General features: G+C 41.0%; 1 protein-coding gene across 4 annotated transcripts in view; it reads right to left on the bottom strand.

Annotated features, from left to right (window-relative positions):
- The window catches only part of poln (polymerase (DNA directed) nu), a 73,220-nt gene that overhangs the window by 15,503 nt on the left and 32,965 nt on the right, over window positions 1-24,752 (bottom strand). For all 4 annotated transcript variants that reach the window (XM_038731127.1, XM_038731124.1, XM_038731125.1 and 1 more), the window contains 4 exons: window positions 20,407-20,464; window positions 17,538-17,612; window positions 5,376-5,487; window positions 2,247-2,329 (listed from right to left, as the gene is read on the bottom strand). In XM_038731127.1, the coding sequence (XP_038587055.1) occupies window positions 2,247-2,329; window positions 5,376-5,487; window positions 17,538-17,612; window positions 20,407-20,464 (328 nt within the window). The remainder of the gene's footprint in view (window positions 1-2,246; window positions 2,330-5,375; window positions 5,488-17,537; window positions 17,613-20,406; window positions 20,465-24,752) is intronic.

Below are 24,752 nucleotides of genomic sequence, written 5' to 3'. Positions count from 1 at the left end.
TTCCCCTTTCCCCTACATTACTCTCTCCACATTATTCACCCCCCCCTTCTTTCTATGCCTTCAGCCTACATCTCCCTTGCTATTCCCAGCATCTGACTTTGTCTCTCTCTTTTACTTCTCACACACTGCATATATTCACTCTGAATTTTTAGCACTGATCTTTTGTTTTGTGAATTGTCCCTGCATGTATCCCATGGCTCCCTACATGTCTCAAATGAATAGCTTGCACACATTTTCCTCGTTGGCCGTTACTGTTGAGGTTTATTGAGTTTCCTAGAACTGACTCATTCATCAGTGTGTGTTTGTGTGTGAGTGTTTGTGTGTTTATGCTTGTTTTCCTCCCTCTGAGCTGCGACTCCTGCTAAAGTAGAAATGCCACAAAACACTCCATCATCATCTTGAGAGCGTCAGATGTTGCTGACCTCTTGAATGCACTCTAAACAAACTCAATCCAATAAGAGAGGGATAGCCACTGACCCAGTTCCCCTCCTACACATTCTAATGAAAATTATGCGCGTTAAGAGTCACTGCTGACTGGTTAATTAAATCGAACATATTTTCTGATTTCGTCATGATGTTGTCTTCAGGGAGAACACTAAATGTCCTGTTTTGATAATATATTGTGTCTGGGTCACAGTAAGAGCAGCACCTGTGTAAGTAAGTGAAGCAGAGGAATATAACATATCTTGGCTCCTACCAAAAGTAGTTGTACACAAATTAAATGCATCATTGTAGGGTGATACACAGGCCCAGTTTTTTGTTGTGAGGTAATCTAAACCATGGTCATGACTTTTGACCCATTTTCCCATCCCTACAGAAGGTTTATGGGAGGGTTCACCAAGTAAAATTTTTACTTTTTGATACCACGTGGAATGCAATTTAATACCTTTTTACCCAAAATATTAAAGTATGATGGAAAACCAGTTGGGAAGAAATTACCTAGAATGACTTATTATTATCACATTGTTGTCAGTACTTCCTAGCAATATATCACAACTACCCATAATCCCTGTCCCTCTACTGGCCAAGTGTGGCTACGCATTTTGACAAATAAACGCAGGTCTCAATTAGAAGCCTGGTCTGGTCCACCAATTAAAAGAATCAAAACAGTTTTTCATTAAAATGTATACATGTTGACATAACTACAATAACCTCCGGATATATATATATTGTTTTAAGGTTTACTTTTTAAAAATTCTGGATATTTTTAAGGCAGCAGATCAGTTAAGATCTGGAATTTATGTCCCCACGCACCCAAAAATTGTTGTCTTTCCTGCCCCAAGAAGATGCTGATCATCACAGTTTATAGTGATGAATTTTATTTTTTATTTTTTAAATAACAGACACACACAAATAATAAGTAACAGCAGGTTTGACAACAGGCTCCAAAGCTGTCAAAACTGCTATTATACCAGACCACACACTTTTGAAGAGTAGTCAGCCCTGCTGACAAGCTACTGAGTACCAGCTGCCTGTAAAACCTCCCGCCATCACACAGGTAAAAACACAAACGCACATGTAAACACATGTCACTCATCAGGTCCATATATACACACGCTTAAAAAAAAACATAACACACAACTACACACACCAACTCACAACAATTATTAGTAGTCATTGTTTTAAATCCACCGGCCTGGATATCCACCACATGTCCACTCACACACACATATTCATTTAGTCTCCATGACACCACTGACTTGCATCACTGTGGTTGTGTGTGCATATGCAGTAAGTGTGAGTGTTCGCGAGAGCATGCACTTTAATGTGTGTGAATCATAAATGACGCTGACACACACAAGTCTCTTTATGGGCCACAAGGGTGTATTATAAATTCATCTTCCTCTCTCTATTTTTATCTTCTCCTGCCCTTCCACCCTCTACCCACCCATCCCTGTCCAGCCCATGGATTCAGGAATGTGATCTACAACATTAAAGAAACACAGCTACTATATGTCCCCGTCAAAATCCCAGGGCAATTTTTTGTAAAGATAACCTAAACCCTGCGTAAAATAATCACATCATTGTGATACTGCAGTCTCTTTCTTCCTCTGCCTCGCTTTCTGTCTGCGTCTTCTGAATTATCTCCTTTGCTAACACATTTACCCCCTTCAAACAACGATCCACTTGCAGGTCTGAACCGGTCACCAAATTAAACTTTGATCCATTGTTTTGTCACTTTGAAACAACAAAGATCAATTGTCTAGCTGACTGATAAATCTCTTTTATCTTCACAACGTACTCACCTGCCCCGTACACAACAGAGTAGACGATGCGTTTGGCGTGTTCCCGATCCTCGGAAGTCACCTCACCCTCACGCACCCCTTTCCTGAGTGACAAAGGTGAACACATTGAGAGAGACAGTGTGTGTTACTAAATGAAAATATAAATACACTGTACAGTATGTATTATTGAACAAACTGACAGAGGCAAAATAATTAACTGATGGTACAAAACAAAATTTTGATGTTTTTTAGTTAAAAATGCAAATAAAGTCCTTGGATGACCTTTCCATACACTGGATTACTAGTTTATGGTTTTGACACTGAATACAGACAATTCCCAGACAAAATAGAGATACAACGCTGAAATTGTAGAAAACAGTTCAAATACAAGTATAATAAGTTGTATGGATGTACGATAAAAGTCTTGATTAGACATCAACCCACTTCCTTTGATCGTTGTCCGGTGGGAAACAGAGAAAGTAGAAGTACAAGACAGAAAGGTGACACAGAGAGGGAGCAAACAGAAAAGGAAAAGGACAGCAGAAAAATCACTAAGAACAAAAGGGAAAATAAGGACAGAAACAATGTGACATATGGAGGTTAAAACGACATGAAGTACAGAGACAGAGGGACTAAAGAAAAGAACAGAGACGGAGAGAGAGAGAGGCAGGGACTGACAGAGACAGTTATGTAATATGACTTGCAGACAGCAGTAGTACTGGGGATCAGACAGTGTGGGTGGGATGACACGTCTGCAATGTGGCATTCCTGGAGGGGCTGACAGGGAGCTGCCACTACTGATCGGAGCTGAGGTAATTACACTTAAAATGCCGCTCTACTGCTCTCTCTCTCTTACAAACAAACACACACATATCTCTGTTAACCTTTAACCTCCAGTGGGTGACCCAAAGGTGATCACTTTCCTCCACTGTGCATCTGGCCAAGGGAAATCCATTCTGGATTTTCACTGCCCCCTGCTGGATAAGTAAAATTCTTCTTCTCCTGCTGTTTCACCTAATCTGGTTTATTTGAAAATGAAATGGGCTTCTACATAAAATTGGCTTGTTGCTGTTACATGTAAGTGTTTGCCAATGACACAAGTTCACTACAAGGTGAAGGACTAGAAAGCCCAAAAGGTAATGTAGCAGGTTGTTCTCTGCAGCGACGAGTGTGTTATAAAGAAAAATCTACATAATATTCAAAGTAACAAGGAATTAATTTTGTGGTAGGCCAAAGGAGTCTGACTACACAGGTCATGAATAAAAAGCTTTTTATATTTTTCTCTATACCTAGAGGCTATTCCAGCCAGAGTAACAAATGCAAATTACTGGGGGGAGAGTAATGGGACATTGTGGGAGGAAGGAATGAAATAAAAAAGAAAAAGAAACTGTGAAATGAACATGTAAAAGATTGATGGAAAGTGAGGGGGAAAAGGGATTAAGAAGAGAAAAACCTGACAGAGAAGGCAAAAAAGAGACCAAAAACGACTTGTTCAAAAAGTTTTTATAGGGACAATTGCATGGAAAGATACAAAAGCTATAAAAGACAGAGAGTGTGCAAAAGGTGGAGTAATCCCAGCAGAGTTACAGTGACACCACTTAATTTCTTTAAATGTGAAAGAGAGATAATGAAAGAGACACAAAGTAAAGCCTCAGTAGAGCTGTTAATATGGTCTGTGTGACCAGGTAATCTGTTTAACCGGCTGCCCTCTGACACACACTTGACTGAGATGGATAACAGAGTAAAAGTAGCACATTGTGACACACACATGCTCACACACGCACACACACACACACACACACACGCACGCACGCACACACGCACACACACACACACATGCACGCACACACACACACACACACACACGCACACACACACACACACACACAGCATCAGAATGACAAGACAGACCTATGTGTAAACACAGACACACCAGCAGCATGAAAGAAGGAGAAAAACTCACATACACATTCACAAAAATACTTCAAAAGCACGACAATGTAATCACTAGGGTGACGAGCCCACGGGTGCCCTGCCCATGGAAAAGAGCGGGGCGAATCAGGCAGTTGGCATGGTAGTCAAGGCAACAAGGTTATTAGCGTTTGAAGTGAAGGCAGTCAGGAGGGGAGGCGGGGCTAGGAGAGAGAGAAAGAAAGAAAACAGGAAGGAGAAACCCTGTGGAGCATCAACACTCACCTTGCCAAGAAGATCAGGTGAGAACTAGAGTGTGTATGCATGTGTTTGTGTGTTATACTGGATATCAAAGAACTTGAAGATAACAATAAATTAAGAATAATCCTATGAGAAGGACATATGGCAAACTTTGCCGCCAAGTATGTGGCCCTGTGTCACAACCTGAGGGACAGCGAGTGACTCAGCGAACTGTTGCACTTAAAGGTTAAGTGTGTTAAGTTTTACTGACATCTAGTGGTGAGGTTTGCGAATTGCAACAAACAGCTCACTGTGCATTCAGTTAGAGCGAGTCCTATACTGCGCTGTGATTGGCCAGCTGCGTATTCGGGGCGTGGCTTAGCGAAAGGTCAATTACTACTTTTATGTGGTACTTTTTCTCCATATTTGTATACCTTATTCCTCTTTTTGCAAGATTTAAAGAAAATCAGATTATTCCTACACGACATGAATACACCATCAATCACCGCTCACCCCTCCCTTTCCAAGCGCAGGAGAAGCTACGGTGGCCGACACACTCTGTCGGCTCTTGTGCTAAATAATACGTGTGGGCCTCTATTTGTACAAATTTCTCGTCTTTTCTTACTTCTAAATAAACCAGAAGACTAAAACTACTACCACTACAAACGTTACTTGTTCTTCGAGCGTTTATAACATAGTGACAAAACGCGCTCTGTAGAGCCTTATGTCCATTTGGGCTACCGTAGAAACATTGCGGCGCAAATGGCGTTGTCCGATGTAAGAGGACCCGCAGTGTATGTGGATAGAAATGGCTCATTCTAAAGTAATAAAAACACAACAGTTCATTATGTAAGGTTTATACACCACAGTATAGTTATGTATATTATATTGCATTTCTATCTACAGATCCTTTTGCTGCAAAAATCTTTAGCAACATTGTTTAACTGAAATATTCATGCCACTAAAGCACACTGAATTGTGTGTGTGTGTGTGACATACCACTGAGAGGCTAACATGGTAAAGACGTCGGCCTGCGGGAGGGTGAAAATGCGGAGCAGCTCAGGGTCAGAGGAGAGGTGAGCCAGCAGACGCAGCTCCACCTGGCAGAAGTCTGACACACACACACACACACACACACACACACACACACACACACACACACACACACACACACACACACACACACACACACACACATTTTTAATGACACATTTCTCCAATTTCACATCCAAAATCATCAACTATCCAATCACAAATACTGACACATTGGGGAAGAGGGTTATTGGCTTTCTTTCCGGGAGTTACATGAGAAGATACAACTTTGATGTCTGTATGGTCTACATGCAGCTAGAGTCAGCAGCCGGGTAGCTTAGCTTAGCACAAAGGGGGAAACAGCTAGCTTGGCTCTGTCTACCACCTAGTATTTTTACAGAAAGTTACGGCACATAAGCTGCGTCAAACTACAACTTGTGACAAGACCAGGCTCCTATCTGAATAAATTGGGAGAGAGCCAGAACTGCAGTTTTACTGGTCACCAGGACATAAAAACTACATGAATAGAATCACTAGTAAAACCTACTAAAAATCGCTAAAAAAGTTTGACAATTTTGCCCCAAAATAAGGTTTAAAAAGTGTTTTCTGACCAGTTATACTTCGCATGCATCACTACTACTGTGTCTCCTCTGTAAAACATCTCTGGTTTTAGAGGTGCTGGTAGGTGGATTGTGTTACCTTTGGAAAAAGCCAGGCCACTGTATCTGTTCTCCCCACCGTTTCCAGTATTTGTGCAAAGCTAAGCTAACAGACATCCAGTAGGGTATAGGTAGCTTTGAGCAAGATATTACTAATGACGCACTGGACCAAGAAAATATGTACAGTGTCACATATACAGAATATGAAGGAAGATTTAGGGTTCAGTAAGTTCAAAGTACACTGTTCTGTACCCTTAAATACTCATACACTGTTAAAACACAAACACTATAATTCATCTGACACATTTGGTGCATAGAAAGGTGTTATTTACGCTTAAGTGTTGCAATTTTCTCGCTGTTCCTCAACTCGCCATCTTCAATTCATTTAGTGACTTCCAACATTTTCCACGATAACTGTAAATAACCTACAGAGAGTGGGTGTGAAATACGGTAGTTGCATTTGGGCAAACATGGAGGCGAAGAGAGCAACAGCAAACAGCGACACAAGAGCAAAAGAACATGAGCTTCCAGTGGAGAAAGAAAGGTCACCATCTGTGGAGAAATTGGTGTCTCTGCCTCCTACATCTTTCTCCCTGTATTACTGTTGATGGCAGTGCTAAATGGTGGGTATAAAAAGGCACGTTCCTTTTCATTCACGACGCTCACTATTGATGTTTTTGATGGCTGAGAATTTTGTGCTATCAAACTTAATTGTACCAAAGCTGAAGGAAAACCTGACATTTTTCCACAGAAGTCAAAGAAGCTCAATACACTTTGTATACACACACTCAAAGCGCTACCCAGCTACATCATTATCAGCATCAACTATCATGATCATCATCAGAGATACATGATAAAAAAACATGAGACAATACACACAAAGCTGTCAGATTTACCACCTTCATTATGTCACTTTCTGCAGAAGTCCACTGTTATTTTTATAAAGTTAGGGATTTTTTCTCTCACATTTTTTCAAACCCTTAGTTCATTTGCATTCAATAGAAAATGAACTGGGAATTATCTCTTGCATATCTTGGTCTGATTATCATAGAGCAACGTCATAATCATTGTAAACACAACTAAACTGATTAAATCCAGGGTATTAAAATGTATGCAAGTGTCATAATGCTCACAATTTGAAGCTGACCCTGTGTTTCTTGGACACGACAACATAGTGACGCAAGTTGCAATTACATCACTGCATCATCTCCACCTAATTCTCTATAACAGCAGGATGTTATGTGAATGCTACAGCGTCATCTGACAAAATGTTCTGCCTTTTGTTGTCGTCTTCTGATGTTGAAATTGACATGATTTGGATCTAATTTGTTATATCCGTCTCACAGCAAGCCAGTGCTGCTATCACATAAATAAATGCTAAGTTGGGTTATTAAGGAAAGTGATGTTACGCGGAACAACATAAATGCTGTTATTAAAGCTTGATGTGACAATTTACAGTGACCTGAGGATGGTGAGAATGTAAATGAAGAACCTACCGGCTACATCTCAATGAACAGGTTATTTGGTGTATGCTTCACCAAAATTATGAAGTCGTACAGTTTAATTTGGCAACATACCCCGTCACAGGCCGTGTTACAGTGATGCTGTTTGCACTGCTCTCCACACTGTACTTATGACTAAAATAAATCAAATTGCCATCCATCATGAATTGACATTATGAGAGATTATATGTTTTTAATATATTATTCATCTGTATATAACGTAAAAGGGATCAATTAATTTAAGGTTATTCACTGTCAAATACTGTCTAAGCCAAAATGGGTGCATGGTTCAGTGTGTAAAATTTAAGAGTAACTACTGACATAAATGCAATATAACATACATAACTATGTTTTCAGTGGTGTATAAAGACCTTATATATTGAACCGTTATGTTTTTATTACCTTAAATGAGCCATTTATATCTCCTCTCACATGGAAGTCACCATGTTGCGCCGCCATGTTTCTACAGTAGCAAAAACAACACTACAGAGCGCATTTCGTCACTACATTGAATACATTTACATTTATTTATTTAGCTGATGCTTTTATCCAAAGTGACTTACAACTGCTATACGTACGAAGAAGAAGAAGAAGAAGAAGAAGCAGTAGTAACGTTAGTAGTAGTACTAGTAGTAATCGTCTGGTTTATTAAAAGTAACAAAATAAGAGAAATTTGGACAAATGAAGGCCCACGCGTATTATTTAGCACAAGAGCCGACAGAGCGTGTGGCCACCGAAGCTTCTCCTGCGCACTTGGAAAGGGAGGGGTGAGTGGTGACTGGTGCATCATGTAGTGTTGGAATAATCAGAATCTTCCGAAGCATACAGAACTTCGTGCAATATCACATAATTTGCAAACATATAATAGTTTACTGTGCATGTAGAGTGAACTAGATCTCTGCGTGTTGTTTCAACACTCTGATAATGCTAATAATGTTGATTCCACATTCAGACTTAAGAGCACATGAACACACACTGAAGTTGGAAGAACGACTTCACAACTCGGGAAATGGGACCAATCGAGGGGTACGTGAATGCACCGTAAGCCACTGGCTGCAATCCACAACCCTCACCACAAGTCACTAAAACATACTCATCTGAAAACAGCAGAGGTTAATTTGGACATAGGACATGGATGGGTAGTTGCTGGGCAGAGTTTAAGGTAAATAATTATATGCACTTTACGTATAGGGGCAAGGCTATCAGAAACGGTGTCAATGAAAAATGGTGATTGTGACCTGACAAAGATCCAAGTAAGAAGCGTTGTCAGTAATAAACCTTTGTGGCATGGAGAAAGTGTGCAGGTGTTTTTAGACTAGAATAGAATAGAATAGAAAACTTTTCATTAATGAAAGGACAGACTCTAAAGCCTAGTTTACACTCAGCGACCGTCTGAGGCTGTGATCAGGGGTAAATCAGCCGTCGATTGGCGGTCGCCAAGTTGTTATGTGTGAACTACAAAACGACGCATCAAAGCGGCTCCCCGACACATTTCTAACACATCACCGACATCTGCCAGATATCTAGCATGCCAAATATCTGGAAAATTCGGCCGACTCAACATCCACATCCAGCCAATGAGAGCAGGCAGCTACTTTTTCTCTGCAAAACACTTTTTACTCACCTGCAGCTCTCTCTGTAGCTCAGACAATCCCTGCTACCTGCGTGTGCTAATCCATTCTTTCACCCAGATTTTTTGTCTGCTATCTTTATAATATCAAACAGCTGTTTCATGTATAGGTTCGCATCATTTTTCACATTTCACGTGTGTTTTCTTGACAAAACGCGGTTTGGAGACCAGCGTCCGGTGAGTCCTTGTCAGATTGCGTAGTGTGTGACCCCCGTCACCGATAAGTCACGTAGTGCGAACGCCACAGTGACTTCAAGACTCCCGTCACAAGACGGCAAGTTGTGTAGTGTGAACAGCACAGCCATCAGCCAACGCTGAAAGTCGTGTAGTCTGTACGAGGCTTAAAGTTGCAGGACAGACACAAAAACACCTGGTTTAAAAAGGCATCAGATGCCAAATTGTCTCAGACATTTGCCCCAAGCACTTACATAAGCAGAGAGGTAACTGGGTGCAATACATGTGACACACTAACAGACAAACACACACAAAAAACGACATGTCCTGCGCTGACAGGTCGACAGTTCTCCTGTCAGTTTGGCAGATCTAAACTGAAACACCTCAACACGAAGTACACACACACATTAAAACACAGACACACACACAGACACACAATCACACATTGAAAAACAGACACACACTTACATCCACACCCCAAAAAGCAACTGCAGTGCATTCCATTACTGCCATTTCACCCAGACTCCTCTGCTCAGCTGCTTCAAAATCAAATTAAACCCAACCAAAAGCACGGAAAAAAGACTCAAAATGGGAGCGGAGAAATATTAGAGATTTTCTGGATGAAGCAACAGGCTGTAATGGGTTTCTGCTGATGTGGAAGGAGAAAAAGTTACGAAGGATGGGTGCATGAGTTTGTGAGAGGGAAATATAATACACCAACGCATTCAAAATAGTTATTGTTACATTTATAATAATTGAGATAAATCTGACAATTTACTCGTTATCGTTGAGCCCTACTGAAAAAAAATTCCTCGACTTTTCAGTTCACAATGAAGCTGAACATGAACACCATCTACCCATACGTTCATTTATTTGTGGCGGCCCGCCACAATATCAACGCTGACCTCCACATATTGATTTTTTATTTATTTTTTATTTAAAATCGTATTTGATTGCAGAGCGTCGCACATCCTCTCGCTCGTCCCTCTGTCTCTCTCTCCCTCTCCTTCATGAAGACAGCTGCACAAATCTGTCCAACATAACGCTGTCAATCGGAGTCGGAGACCAATCTTAAAAAAAGTTATTAGCAAGCATGTAAGGAGCCTAGCTAATAAGAAGAGCTAAGTTAATGTAATGCTGTATATAGCTGGTAGTCAATATCGACTGCACCAGCCCCCCCCCCCTCCCCTAAACATGTTTAGCTCAGTATTGGCCATCTAACGTTAGCTTGCTACAGGAGGATGAAAAGATGAATGAGCGTTAGTTTACTTGACAAACTCGTGGTGGTCGATTAACGTAGTCATTTACGTCCCACTGCCATCACATTAATTATAAACAGTGGATGCACACAGGTTACAGGTTGATTGGCCTGGATTGAACGCAGCAGGTGATCCAACATTCATTATCACAAGTAACTTGAGACTTAAATTGGACTCTTGCTCAGAGACTTGAGACTTGACTTGGACTCTTGCTCAGAGACTAGAGACCTGACTTTGACTCTTGCTCAGAGACTAGAGACCTGACTTGGACTCTTGCTCAGAGACTTGAGACTTGACTTTGACTCTTGCTCAGAGACGTGAGACTTGACTTTGACTCTTGCTCAGAGACTTGAGACCTGACTTTGACTCTTGCTCAGAGACTTGAGACTTGACTTGGACTCTTGCTCAGAGACTTGAGACTTGACTTGGACTCTTGCTCAGAGACTTGACTTTGACTCTTGCTCAGAGACTTGAGACCTGACTTTGACTCTTGCTCAGAGACTTGAGACTTGACTTGGACTCTTGCTCAGAGACTAGAGACCTGACTTTGACTCTTGCTCAGAGACTAGAGACCTGACTTGGACTCTTGCTCAGAGACTTGAGACTTGACTTGGACTCTTGCTCAGAGACTTGAGACTTGACTTGGACTCTTGCTCAGAGACTTGAGACCTGACTTTGACTCTTGCTCAGAGACTTGAGACTTGACTTTGACTCTTGCTCAGAGACTTGAGACCTGACTTTGACTCTTGCTCAGAGACTTGAGACTTGACTTGGACTCTTGCTCAGAGACTAGAGACCTGACTTTGACTCTTGCTCAGAGACTTGAGACTTGACTTGGACTCTTGCTCAGAGACTTGAGACTTGACTTTGACTCTTGCACAGAGACTAGAGACCTGACTTGGACTCTTGCTCAGAGACTAGAGACCTGACTTTACTCTTGCTCAGAGACTTGAGACCTGACTTGGACTCTTGCTCAGAGACTAGAGACCTGACTTTGACTCTTGCTCAGAGACTTGAGACCTGACTTGGACTCTTGCTCAGAGACTTGAGACTTGACTTTGACTCTTGCTCAGAGACTTGAGACTTGACTTGGACTCTTGCTCAGAGACTTGAGACTTGACTTTGACTCTTGCTCAGAGACTAGAGACCTGACTTGGACTCTTGCTCAGAGACTAGAGACCTGACTTTGACTCTTGCTCAGAGACTTGAGACTTGACTTGGACTCTTGTTTAGAGACTTGAGGCTTGACTTGGACTCTTGCTCAGAGACATGTGAGCATCTCTGAGTGGGTTGGAGAAAGAAAAGGAAAGCAGGGTAGAGGGGTGGCAGTGAGGTGAGCAATGGAGGAAAAGAGACTTCTTTCTTTTGGTTGTGATGAGGTGAGGAGGGGGAGTTTCTAAAGATATCTTCCCATCAATGTTTTATGAGTCAGATCACATTTCCTCCAAGCATGGCCGGCAGCTTCAGAAACATATTGCTGAGCAGGATTTGTGTGTGAGAGAAACAACGTGTAAAAATGTCTTCCTTCATGTTTATGTGTGTGACAGAAATAGAAAGTTAGAGGAAGGAAACGGGTTGATATAAAAAGACAATGTGTGTGTATGAAACAAAAAGTAGTTATATGAGACTACACATGTGAACGTGTGATCTTGAGCCAGTACATGTGTGTGTGTATTCTCCAAAATGCCACAATCAAAAATCCTTCTAGAGGAATATGTCTGACCTACAGGAACCTTTCTCTATAGATAAACCCTTAAAACTTGATCACTGCCCTTGATGACCTTAAGATGAAACTATACAGCTAAGAATATGTAGATTTAGATGTCAGACGAGGTCAGATTAATTAGAATTATTATTATTATTAAACATCTGCTACTTTATCAGTTAAACATACAGTATATTGTAATGAAAGTGCTAAAGCAGTTTGACATTTGACCCTTCGCTAAGCCAAGTCCGACTTAGTTACTGTTGCTAAGTCCGACAAACTGTCGGACCTGTCGGACTTTTATCATGGCGCTGCCACAGTCTTTAACTTCTCTCCCTGGAGAATTATTGTCTAATTTTTGGAAAAAGTGATCTCAGAAAGGAGCAGACAGTTTTGCAGTTGCATTGTGCATTTGGATTTTATTTAGGCTGTCAAACTGACGTTAAAAAAATAAAGAATAGAAGATATAACCTACCGATCACAGAGTAAGTATACCATTACCTGAGGAAAGAGAACAATGATATTAACAATCAACACTGTTCCTGTACAGCTGGGTAGCTCTCTGTTCAATATTACACTACATATATCATTAAAAAGCAGAACAGTAGGGCTTTATAACATTTCATAGAGTAGTAAGTTAGCTAGCGTTACCTAACTAACATTACATTAGAAACAATCCACTGTCTACATTTTTCTGGATTTGTTTTAGGTTTTGGAAAGGGAACATATCATACTTCTCCTTTCAACCTCTCTGGGTAGCAACTGTTACTTTTACAAGTGCCCCAAAAACGGCGTTTGACCATATCTTGGAAAAATACAGAAAAAGAGAGCTAGAAAACGACTCCTCTTGCATTAGAGTCAATGGAGCGCAGCCATGAAAGTGTCGGACCTCAGTTAGAGCGAGTCCTATACTGCGCTGTGATTGGCCAGCAGCGTATTCGGGCGTGGCTTAGCGAAGGGTAACTTGAGAGAAAGTTCATCAATGGCAATTTCAATAATTGTAATTTGAATATCGGTATCCCTTGTAACACTTTGACTGCTGATTACAAATGACATGAGCAATATTGGGCTCTGGTAACTTATAATTGGTGTTTGTCATTATTTTTTCTAAACAAAATGAGCAATAACGTAATTAAAAAAACAATAATGTACTTGTAATGAAAACGCTCATTAGTTGCAGCCCGCATAAGGCACTCTGGAAGAACAGAAAATGACTTTCCTACTCCAAATGTCATGTTCCTTTCAATTTTCTAGACAGCATGAATCCAGAGAAAAAGGTCATGTATTACTTGAGATTACAGACATTGAAAACAATAAATAAGGCGGTACTATCTCCTGTAGTTCCTTGGACTGCATACTAAGATATTGAGGGGACTAAGCCATGCTTCAGCCATTTTTAATGCCAGCACCCTCAGCACCCTGAACAGACCTCAGTGATATTTTGCAGTACAGTCTGCAGGATGAAGACTGTGCATAAAAGCGCTTGAGCTCAACTAAAACCTGCACAGAGAGATTATGAAATGTCCCGTGGGTTGTGGTGGGCCTAGAGAGGCTTCCAGGAAGAATGCATCGACCAGTATACAGACCAAGGTCATCTGGGGACACAGGCTCGACTGGATTGTGAAAGTTAAAAGTCTAATGGGAGAAATGTATACCGTATGTACTTGGTACTTCACAACTAAAATCCAGGAGGAAAATCCCAGCTGAATGCAGGATTTATTCCAGAAAAACAGCCGTGAAAGCTCACGTGAAGGAACTACTTTGATGAATGAACTGATCAGACCCTGTTTTGTAAATAATTTATACATTTTTCCACCTTTTACTAAACCTGCAATGACTTTTTTAGATACTTGAGGGCAGTGAACACAACATTGACATATCACTGTTAACGGACTGACCCGATACAGGGGACGTAATCAGTGTTTGCTGTACTAGCTGTTTCCCGTCCAAAAACAGCGGTCCTTTGTGTCAACAGGGACCGTCTGGTGGGCCGCCATCTTGGTGAGGTCAGCTTCGCCGGTAAATTTCGTTTCTGTCGTCAGATTGAAGTATAGAAGAACAGTTAGCTTTGGCGGAGGCGGTCTTTATCGGCCTCTGCTGGCGACCCATAGGAGATACACAGACATGCAGGATATCAATCGATTCGTCTCGTCAATACAAACTTGCGGCCCTGTAGGACGTTCTGTTCTCAAGCTGTTGCCTGTAAAGCATGGGAGTGCTTTTGGTCATATATATTGACTGTTTTTATCCATATTTAAATTTTATGTTATTTGGAAATGTATGGAGAGAAATTATGTTTTGAAGATAACTCCCAATAAAAGTGAACATATAAACAGTAAATATGGCCAAAACATGGAAATAAGCCTGGTATATTTTTGAAAGATTGTGTAATAACTGTTGTATATCAGTTTCTTTTCATCAAATTTACAGTTACAGGTGTATTCTAGGTGTATTAGAAGATATTCAGTTGCATTATAATGTACCTTATGATGGTTTTGATGGTTTATTGCATTAAAATATAGCTTTTTTTTACCAGGCGAGGATGAAAATATCATATTTTTTCTGTACTGCATCTCCATGTAGTCTGTAATGGTAAAATAAATATTTTTAATGTACAATGGATTTATATTCCTTTCCTTCTGACCAAAGGAGACCCGAATTATGCATCTAGGACTAATGGTTAAGGAGATAATTTAGTTTGGGTATGTTATTTTAGCCGTTTTTCCTGGAAATAGCTGTCAGGGACCATTGTTTAAGCTGACATAGCTAACTTTTTACACTTGAACAGTTGCTCTTTGAGCTCTGTTTTTGTTCACTACCCTCTCCTGAGGGAAACATCTGGCTGCTAAATGCTCCACTATGTTCACCAGCTAGTCACCAACTGTGTTTGTCTGCCGTTTGGTGCTGAGAAGGTAGTGTACAGCGGGTTTTGAAAGACTTCCCTCTGGTAACAGCTGCCTGCAGCGCCCGGAAACGTTGCTATGAGAGCAGTGCGAGTAAACCAAAACAGTAAATTTGTGGCAGGACAGTTAAACAGTGAGCTGAAACTCACTATAAAGCTTGGCAAATCCGAGGGGAGCTGTTGAGTCAAGTGATAATTGTCTGTAGGTTCGCCCCTAGACATTGCCACATCATCTTCACCATCATCAAAGTAATTTGATACATCGTTCTGCTTTAAGAAACATGATTTTTAAGTTTTGTGATAACATACACCTGACCTTGAAAACTGTTATTACTAGTGGTAGATGAAGTCTAGTCTATAAATCAAACATACCCATCCAGTAATCCCACATGCACCTGTGTACCAGTATTTTGTGGTACACGGGTTCTTGTTCTGACGAAGAACAGCAGGCTGATGCATGTTGCTGCACCATGACTTTATTACCTTTTTAAAAAATTTTTTGCATCAGTTCAAAATAAATAATGTATAATATAACAATAAATAAACCTAACTGCCTAACTCTCTGAAATCACTGCTTTCTTCATGATAAAAAAGCACATTATGCAGCTGTTGTTAACATTTTGAGTTACAGCAGAAACATTATTTTCCAACAAAAACCTTGCTACTTTTCAAACCACGCCAATGAGATAACATATGTTGCTCCTTATTAATGCTGCACACAACAACTGTTATGTGTTTTCCCAAACTTATCCTTTTCTATTATGGGCTGAAAAACGAAACTAAAACTAACAGGGTTGATGAGGGAATTAGGTCTTTGTTCTCATTTTGGCTAGTCTTCCTTTTTCCTCTCTCAGCTCCAGCCCCCACACACCAGCAGACAGCTCCCAGTAGAAAGTTGACAATTGCAAATATAAACAAACACGCACACACACACACACATCAGGCCCACGCAGGTTGCTTCAGGACAGGGAGGAACAGTGGTTTGTTATATCTCTGGTAAAACAGCCGTGATAGCCATGCACTTTTTTACTAATCCATGATTTTGATTCTTCTCAGTGTGGGCTCGATGAATTAACACAACACACACTCAAGACAAAATCTGCACAAACACACACACACACAATGCTTTCAGAGACAGGACAGCAAATACCGTTTGACGTGCCTCTTCACTGAACTCTTTTTAGGGACAGAGCGGTAGTAGTTCAAACACACACACACACACACACACAGTAGTTGTTCCAGTTTGGGAAGGACATCGGAGGACATGAAGGGACTGACTGGGCGAGGGCTGCCTAGGAGGGGATGTTTCCATGGCAACCTTGCCTGTGTGTGAGTGTGGGCATGTGTTTGGCTGAATGTGTTTGTGAATCCGTGCCATGGTGTGTGTGTGTGTGTGTGTGTGTGTGTGTGTGTGTGTGTGGTGTGTGTGTGTGTGTGTGGGGGGGGGGGGGGGGGGGCTGCCTCCTGCTAACCCTGGTTTATCTGTCTGCTTATGTAAGTGCGCGACACACTGTCAGGGCCAGCAGACACCCGGCGTTCCCCACAAAAGCTCTCCCAGGCTGACAGTGTCCCAGCTCTCCCCTCTGTCTGCACAGTGTGGACCAGCGGTGACACCCTAAAGTGACCTTAGGATGCCAGCTAAGGTTGTGTCAGCGTTAGAGGTTTTTTCTTTTAAGTTACAAACTTACAATCTAGCTGAGGGAAAACATTTATGCTGATGTGAAAGTGCAAGAAATCTCAGAGACTTGAGAGATTGGTGTGACGAACTAACAAATCCAATTTTAATACGGACTGCTGTCAAAACAGATGCTCACACACTTTTTCCACAAGGCTGAACTATAAAAGCAGAAACGATGCTGATGCTGAAACTACAGTTCAGGAACTTTTCTGCTCCCTTAGGTTTAGTTAGCGGCTGGGTCAACAGTGAATGACATGCCTGAGCAGCTAATTGCTGCTGAATCAAGAATAAAACTGTGTCAAAACATGTGCAGTGGTTAAAGTCTGTGAGTGTGACCTTCACCTCTGTTTAAACACTAAAAACATTTAGTCAAACAATATATGAAAAGATGCTCAGTAAAAACATCTAAACAGCCGACTTCTAAAATACACATTAGACCTTCTCTAAAAGACAGATCTGCAAAAATACATAAATCAAATATCTCCTAAAACTAAGAAAACATTTCTGGAAAAGGAAAACACACCTCATTAATTTGCATTTGATGGGGTGACAGGAACAACAAAAACAGTGCTTTATGAAACACAGAAAACATTCTGATTTGACATGAATAATTGTCCTACCTGCAGCAAGAAAAGTCCAGCCCTCCTGAGGGATGAACATTGCCCGAGGATGAACAGTCACCACCTCCTCCTTTCCTGTGAGGAACAAACACAGAGCCCTGAGGAACGCCTCAGCAAATCATCCCTCGCTGCAAAGTGTGTGCTACTTTAAATGTACAAACTGTGCTACAATAGCCTCAAGTAACCTGTTTGCAAGCTCAGTTTATGAATCTTTTGTTTGGTTAAAGAAAACCAAAGCCTATTTTCCAAGCCGGTTTTGAATAAGACAAAAAAGTACTATTGATGGCATTTTATATGATATAAACATATATTCTTATCATGATTGTGCAATTAAATTAAAGTCAACACAGATTACACAAAAGTTAAATAAAAATATAACAAAACACTGTCTTTGGGTTAAAAGTTATACATATCTAAAACATTACATACATGTATTGTAACACATGGCACATAAGTGTACCAAGACAAAATTTAATTTAGATTGACCTTCCATAAATAAAAAAGCACAATGTCAAGTATGGACGTCTTTCACAGCACATTTCTAAACAAAGTTCTTTACCAGAAATACAGCATAACAGTCATTTAGTTGCAATATCCTGTTTGTGTACGTGCGCTAACACTGACATTTGACTTAATGAGGAGTTAAGTTATGAAGCCACAACGCCCCATTTAGAGGCAAATCAGAATCCTATCAGGATCAGTCCATCACTGCACTCTCTGCTATAAGGAGCTGGACTGAAGTGCTGACCTCAGTGCAGGAGAAATGATGGGATCCATCACACTCCATGTCGGCATAATGAAAATACTGCTACAGCAGCACATGCACACACACATAACATGCTGACAATGAAACTATGACACACATACAAACTGGGGTAATGTAATCAATTGCGATTAGGGCCTCACTTCGCTCCTTAAGACACAGAGCAATAACTGATAGGGATGGGGATGACAGAGACAGAGAGAAGGAGGGAAAGGAGGGATGATGTGCGGGATATAGCAGGGACAGAGAGAAGAGGATCTGATGACAAACAGCTTTGGAAATCTGAGAGTATGTGGAGCAGAGGTGCTGATATTAGCACCTCTGAATGACTCAAACAGTGAAAGCGTGATAAAGAAAGATAGAAACACCGACAGCAAAGAACAGAAATAGAGCTATAAAGCATAGTGTGGCACCGCCAGCTGTGACTGACGGCACAGGCAATGTGGCCTGGCCATGCAAACACATGGATAGACTTGTTTTGATGTTTTATTCATCTGCAAATGGAGGAATTTTGTTTTGGTCGTGTGTTCGGGACACACTGACAGCCAGCTAATCTGGTAGCCCCCCCCTGGAGCAGACATTTTTGAACTGAAGCCGTCCAGATAAGCGACAACTTTACAAAACCATGACCAAGCTTTTTTTAATTAAGAAGCTGATAATTTGTCAAGCGGTGCCAGAGCAATGACAGTCACAGTCGGATGGACCAACAGTTTGGTGCACGGAGAAATGAAAATGTAATTTATCAGTCAAAATTATTATACTGAAGATAAATGCTTCTGTTAGGCAATTAAATCTTCCTTCAACACAGAATGTAGGTGAAACAGGCAATGTGTCAGTGTAAATCAATACAAACATTAAGAAATAATGTCTTTTAGATATTAGTTTTATATTAGTACGATTTCAAATTTAATTTAGAGCAGTGTTGACACCTTGCTCAGAGAGGGCCTGACTCTGAACAGCTCACTAATAATAAAGGAAACTGAGTGTGTGGTCATGGCCGAGCGTGTGATTTCAGCCAAGTTCTGTCTTAAATTCAACTTTTGTTATAATATAATTGCTGAGGGGGCTCTCAAGCAACTGTCCCACAAAATGAAGAGTCAGGCTGTTTCCCCAAAGTGTCGGTGTGGCAGTTTTCATCAAATGATGACTGCTTGCAAGTAGGGCAAGACGAGGTAATTAAAACTTCCTCCAAAAGGAGAGGGGATGAAAAGAAGGCGGGCAGTGAAAACAGAGAAGGTGTGACGGGGAAATGATCAAATCTCAGATTGCCAAGTTGCTGCTTGTGTCCATATGGATATTGTTCTCCCCAAGTTGTCGTGGAGAAACCATTCTGCTCATGAAAGTAAACATATGTTGCATACATGATCAATTAAGCACACCTGTTCATTTTCTCAGATGTTTCAGCTGGCTCTGTAACAGGGGACACGCTGTACAAGGGATGTTCTCGCTATGAATCTTCCCATTAGCTTTTGTTAAATCACCGTCCACCATCTTTTTCTGTCCACATTACAGGCATAAGAATAAACAAGGGGAAGACAGAAAGAACCTGTTTCTATTTTAAAACACAATATGTCTCACTTCATCTCTTTTATTACCATCTTTAACATCTGAAAATGTTTAGGTGGTAGTAGTGGGAAAAAGGAACTTTTAATGTTTTTAATATTGCAAACAAACATAAGGCTAATAGGTCAAATGTGAAATATTATATAACGTCACTGAAAAATGATGCTATAACTATGCGCTGTTTACTGAACAATTTTAACTATTATCATCTTCAAATAATACGGCAGCAAAACAAACTGTACATCAGCCACATTTCAGACAAACACAAATATTGACACTTTTTAGTGACCATCCCTTTTGCTGCTGCAGATTATTATTATCCTCGTAAACCCTCTTTACAAGTTTCTGCTCATTAGGTTTTGTGCGCCCTGAGAGGTGAACCTGAACTCTCTCTCTCTCACACACACACACACACACACACACACACACACACACACACACACACACACACACACACACACTCAATATTTATCACTGTCTCACTCTCTAGGACGCGTGGGAGGGTTGTTTTGTGCCTGTGTTAATGAGTGTGTGTCACCTCACCTTGGATGTACCGCTTCTTGGTGATCTGAAGTGGCTGTCTTGGCAGCGCCTGGAAGTTCTGCATCGGGAGAACACACATTTTGTAAGCCAGCTGGAGTCAGCTGCATAGTGTGCAGTTATAGATAGTTCTACTGTAACAGTGTGTTATTTCTCTACGGAAGTGGGTCTTTCCATTTTCAACATATTGTTTCGTACAGATTAATTATTCCCTACTGGGGAAACCTGAATAAACTAATAAAGCTCTACATAAGTGAGAGGGGTCAGCTGTATGTATCTGCAGCCCCTCCCAGAATGCTCCTGTGAGGCTGTAACGAAGGGATGGAAGAAAAGATGGAGGTAACATTCACTTGCGTGAATTTGTGCGTTATAATCAAATTATTTCATTCTTCCCCACCTTCAGATGAGGCTGCTGGGAGTGCCTCCTAATACGTACTTCATCACGTTGAAACATTATTGACAATATTTTCTCTGTAATTAATTCCTTTAGCTACATAGTTACAGTAAATAAGTCATATTTAGTCATTTCAACTTAGCAGTCAAGTCATGTAAAAGAAGACACGCCTGTAGAGGCTTCTTAACGTTGGGAAACTTTTGCAAATCTTTCACAAAAAAGAAGACACACCTGTAGAGGCTTGTAACAGAATGAAAGAAATGAAGAAACAATATAGAGATTAGTGCTGTTATGAAAACATTTGCAACCTGTATTGTGAAAGAAGACACACGTGTACAGGCTTCTTAACATTAGGAAACTGTTTTCATGACAGCACTAATCTCTATATTGTATCTTTATTTCTTTTATTGTGTTCCAAGCGCATTTTATTATGTTTTCTTGGGCTGTCACTTCTTATTTGTAACTCAAACTACTATTTGAATGTGGGGAGAAAAAATGTCAGTTTCCGTTATGTAGTTTAAGATTAGGCTACATGGATACTGTTTACATTCTAGTCTACTCTACTGAAATGGCTCTTCTGTCTGTAAAAGAAGCCCTAAGGGCAGCTAAAGCTGCAGCCCAGTCCTCGGTTCTTATCCTGCTTGACCTATCAGCTGCCTTTGACACAGTCAACCACAGGATCCTGCTATCTCTCAGCAATGGGCATCTCGAGTAAAGCACTCCTGTGGTTTGAATCCTACCTCTCGGGGCGTTCCTACAATGTTTTGTGGCAAGGACGATTATCCTCCTCCCACTGCCTCTCCACAGTGGTGCCCCAAGGCTCAGTGCTAGGGCCCCTTCTCTTCTCAATTTACACCACCTCACTGGTGATCGCCGATCATTCGCTCGCACAGCTTCTCTTACCACTGCTACACAGACGATACGCAACTCTACCTATCCTTCCGCCAGGCGATCCCACCGTCTCGCGCGGATCACGGACTGTCTATCGAACATATCTGCATGGATGAAGGCTTGCCACCTTCAACTAAACCTCTCTAAGACTGAACTTGGTCATTCCAGCCAAGCAATCTATCCACCATAACATCAAACTACAAATTGACTCCGCAACCATCACTCCAACCAAGGTGGTGAGAAACTTGGTTGTCATGATTGATGACCAGCTGTCCTTTTCAGACCATGTTGCTGCAGTCTCCCACTTTGCTCTATACAACACAAGGAAAATCAAGCCCTAACTCACTCAGCACGCCACCCAGCTTCTGGTACAGGCCATGGTTATCTCTCACATCGACTATTGCAATGCCCTCCTAGCAGATCTTCCAGTTTGTTCGGTGAAACCCTTACAAATGGTTCAGAACGCAGCAGCGTGTCTGGTTTTTGATCAGCCCAAAAGGACTCATGTCACTCCATTACTCAGTGACCTCCACTGGCTCCAGAATCAAATTCAACTCACTAATGCTTGCATACAGAGTGACTACTGGGTCTGCACCCATCTACCTAAACTCAAATAATACAAACTTACGTTCCTTCTCGGCCGCTACGCTCCTCCAACGAACGCCACCTGGCTCTGCCATCCCTTCACACAAAGCAATCCCAGTCCCGGCTATTCTCATCTGTGACACCACGATGGTGGAACGAGCTACCACACGCCATCAGAGCAGGGGCGTCCCTCTCTAACTTCAAGAAGCTCTTGAAAACTCATCTCTTCCGAGAACACTTCCTCTTATAACACCTCTAACTCCTAACCTCTAACATGCACTTCCTGTGCTCTTCTTCTTCTATCCCCTACAATTATCTTGTATTGATTGCACTTTTTTGTTTTGATTGCACTTTTTGTTAACTCCTACTTCCTTCCCTAGGTATTTACCCCATTGATGTGATATGTACTATGAGCTCTTACTAGTATTTACTTCTGCTCTTACTAGTATGTATTGTCAGTTGTAGATCTGTATTTGATGCTCTGTTGATGCTTGTATGTTGTTCCTCACATGTAAGTCGCTCTGGATAAAAGCGTCTGCCAAATGAGTAAATGTAAATGTAAATGTAGTCGTAAAATCAGAGTATATACAGGAATGCTGCAGTAAAATTCAATACCTTTTTAAGACTTTGTCAAAATATTTTAAGACTGCCGCGCCACTTTGAGCTATAACCGATTAAATCAGCCACACACCTTTAAAAGGGACATTTTTGAGCTTTTAAAAGAAAGAAATATATTTATAGCCTATATATCATCAGGTTGTAATGCCACCTAGAAATTGAGGCATTCACCAACTTTCTCAGTTGCCTATAGTAGCCTGTATGAACCAACTGTTTTTTGTTTTTTTTTGTTGCAGCACATCAAACTTTTTTTTGAATCCCGCTCCATCCAGGCTGTGATTGATCTGTTCACAAAAACTGACATTGACGAGAGCATCGGCTTTATGAAAAGTTGAATGTGTTTCAATAAAAGGCACCGATTTTGCTAAATAGCCAGCTAATGTTAGCCAAACACACACGCTCCTTGGATTTTCCCTGTTGTCTTCTGTCTTACCGATTCAGCTGCTGGCAGCGCATCTCGCTCTTGTTTTTCAGGAACGGGGAGGGGTTAATCCCGTTTCTCCTGATCGCCACTCCGACTATGTTTTGGACAATTAGCATTGAGGGTCCGGCGGGGTGGGAGATTACGGTCGGTTGTACTTGTAAATCATTTCCCAGATCGCATGGATCTATTTTTTGGAGCATTCAAGAGTGAAATAGGCGCTCGGTAGATTCCTGCGGCTAACGTTACAGAAACGAATCATACAGTTGCTAATCACTGCCTGTCTAGTGTTTTTGGCTATGCATTATAAATAAATACGTTCATCTACACTTTTAACAAACAAACTTTTGGAAAAACAGGATTTTCACATTGAAAAAAATATCTTCAAAACTGAATACCTTGTTAAATGGCAATTAAGACTTTTTAATACTTTTTAATGGCCTTTATTTTCGCAAAGTTTATTTATTACCTATTAAGACTTTTTAAGACCCCGCGGACACACTGATAATGTATGTTTAATCTTGTGACATTTGTGGCTGCAGTGACACAATTCCCCAAAAAGTTGCATAGAGAGCATACATTTAATTTATAGACTTTGTCAGTGATAGCCTATTGATGAATTCCTTGATATTCCTTAACAATTTAAGGCACTGACCCGAACAGTATATTGCGGCCTGCTTTTCCACTCGGACTCACTTCTTGAATGCTAACAACTACAAACCACCATATCTATTGCATTAGCTCTCAAACTTTTTCTGTCACACCCCTCCCTCCCTTTAGAAGCTGAAAAACAGTTCAAGCCCCCTGACTGAAAAAGTGGATTTGTTTTTTATCAATCATTAACAACATGCGCGATTGAAATAAAAGATTCAGATTAGCAAAAGTATTGCTTGCATTCAGAAATTCCCCAACAGATATGACCAGCAGAAACCCTGCATAGCTGTTTATGTGGCAGTGGCTGCTTTGGCTGAGACAAAGAAAAACAGAAAGCTATCCTGAGAACCAGGCAGCACTACAGATCTTTCAAGTATTCAGACACACATCTTAAAATAGGCTCCTGGCCCATCCTGCATCGACCCACTGGGTAATCTAAAACGTTGCTGATACAGACACACACACACACACACGCATACAAAATTACACTCATGCACTTTTTTCTCTGCCTGGAGGAGGAAAAACAGGAACAGTGATCAGGCACACCGGCAAGCACACACACACAGTTTGATGAAGGGAAGAAAGCTGGTTCAGACTCAGCAGTTCCAGTTTAATCCCAGTTAATCCCACTGTATCCACCCTTTTAAACACACACGCACACTCAAACTCAAGGTGTGTAAGCGTGTGTGTATATATAAGGAGGATGTTAACGGTTATATTCAAGGACATGCAGGCCACATTAATCAATTTGTACACAGATACACGCACAACACTGGTTTTCATGGA

The sequence above is a fragment of the Micropterus salmoides genome, unplaced genomic scaffold, assembly GCF_014851395.1.
Source record: "Micropterus salmoides isolate LMB-PRFRI ecotype aquatic unplaced genomic scaffold, ASM1485139v1 Ms_hic_scaffold_2, whole genome shotgun sequence".
NCBI classification, from domain to species: Eukaryota; Metazoa; Chordata; class Actinopteri; order Centrarchiformes; family Centrarchidae; genus Micropterus; species Micropterus salmoides.
Note: the sequence above shows the minus strand (reverse complement) of the source record. Positions and strands in the feature narration are given on the sequence as shown.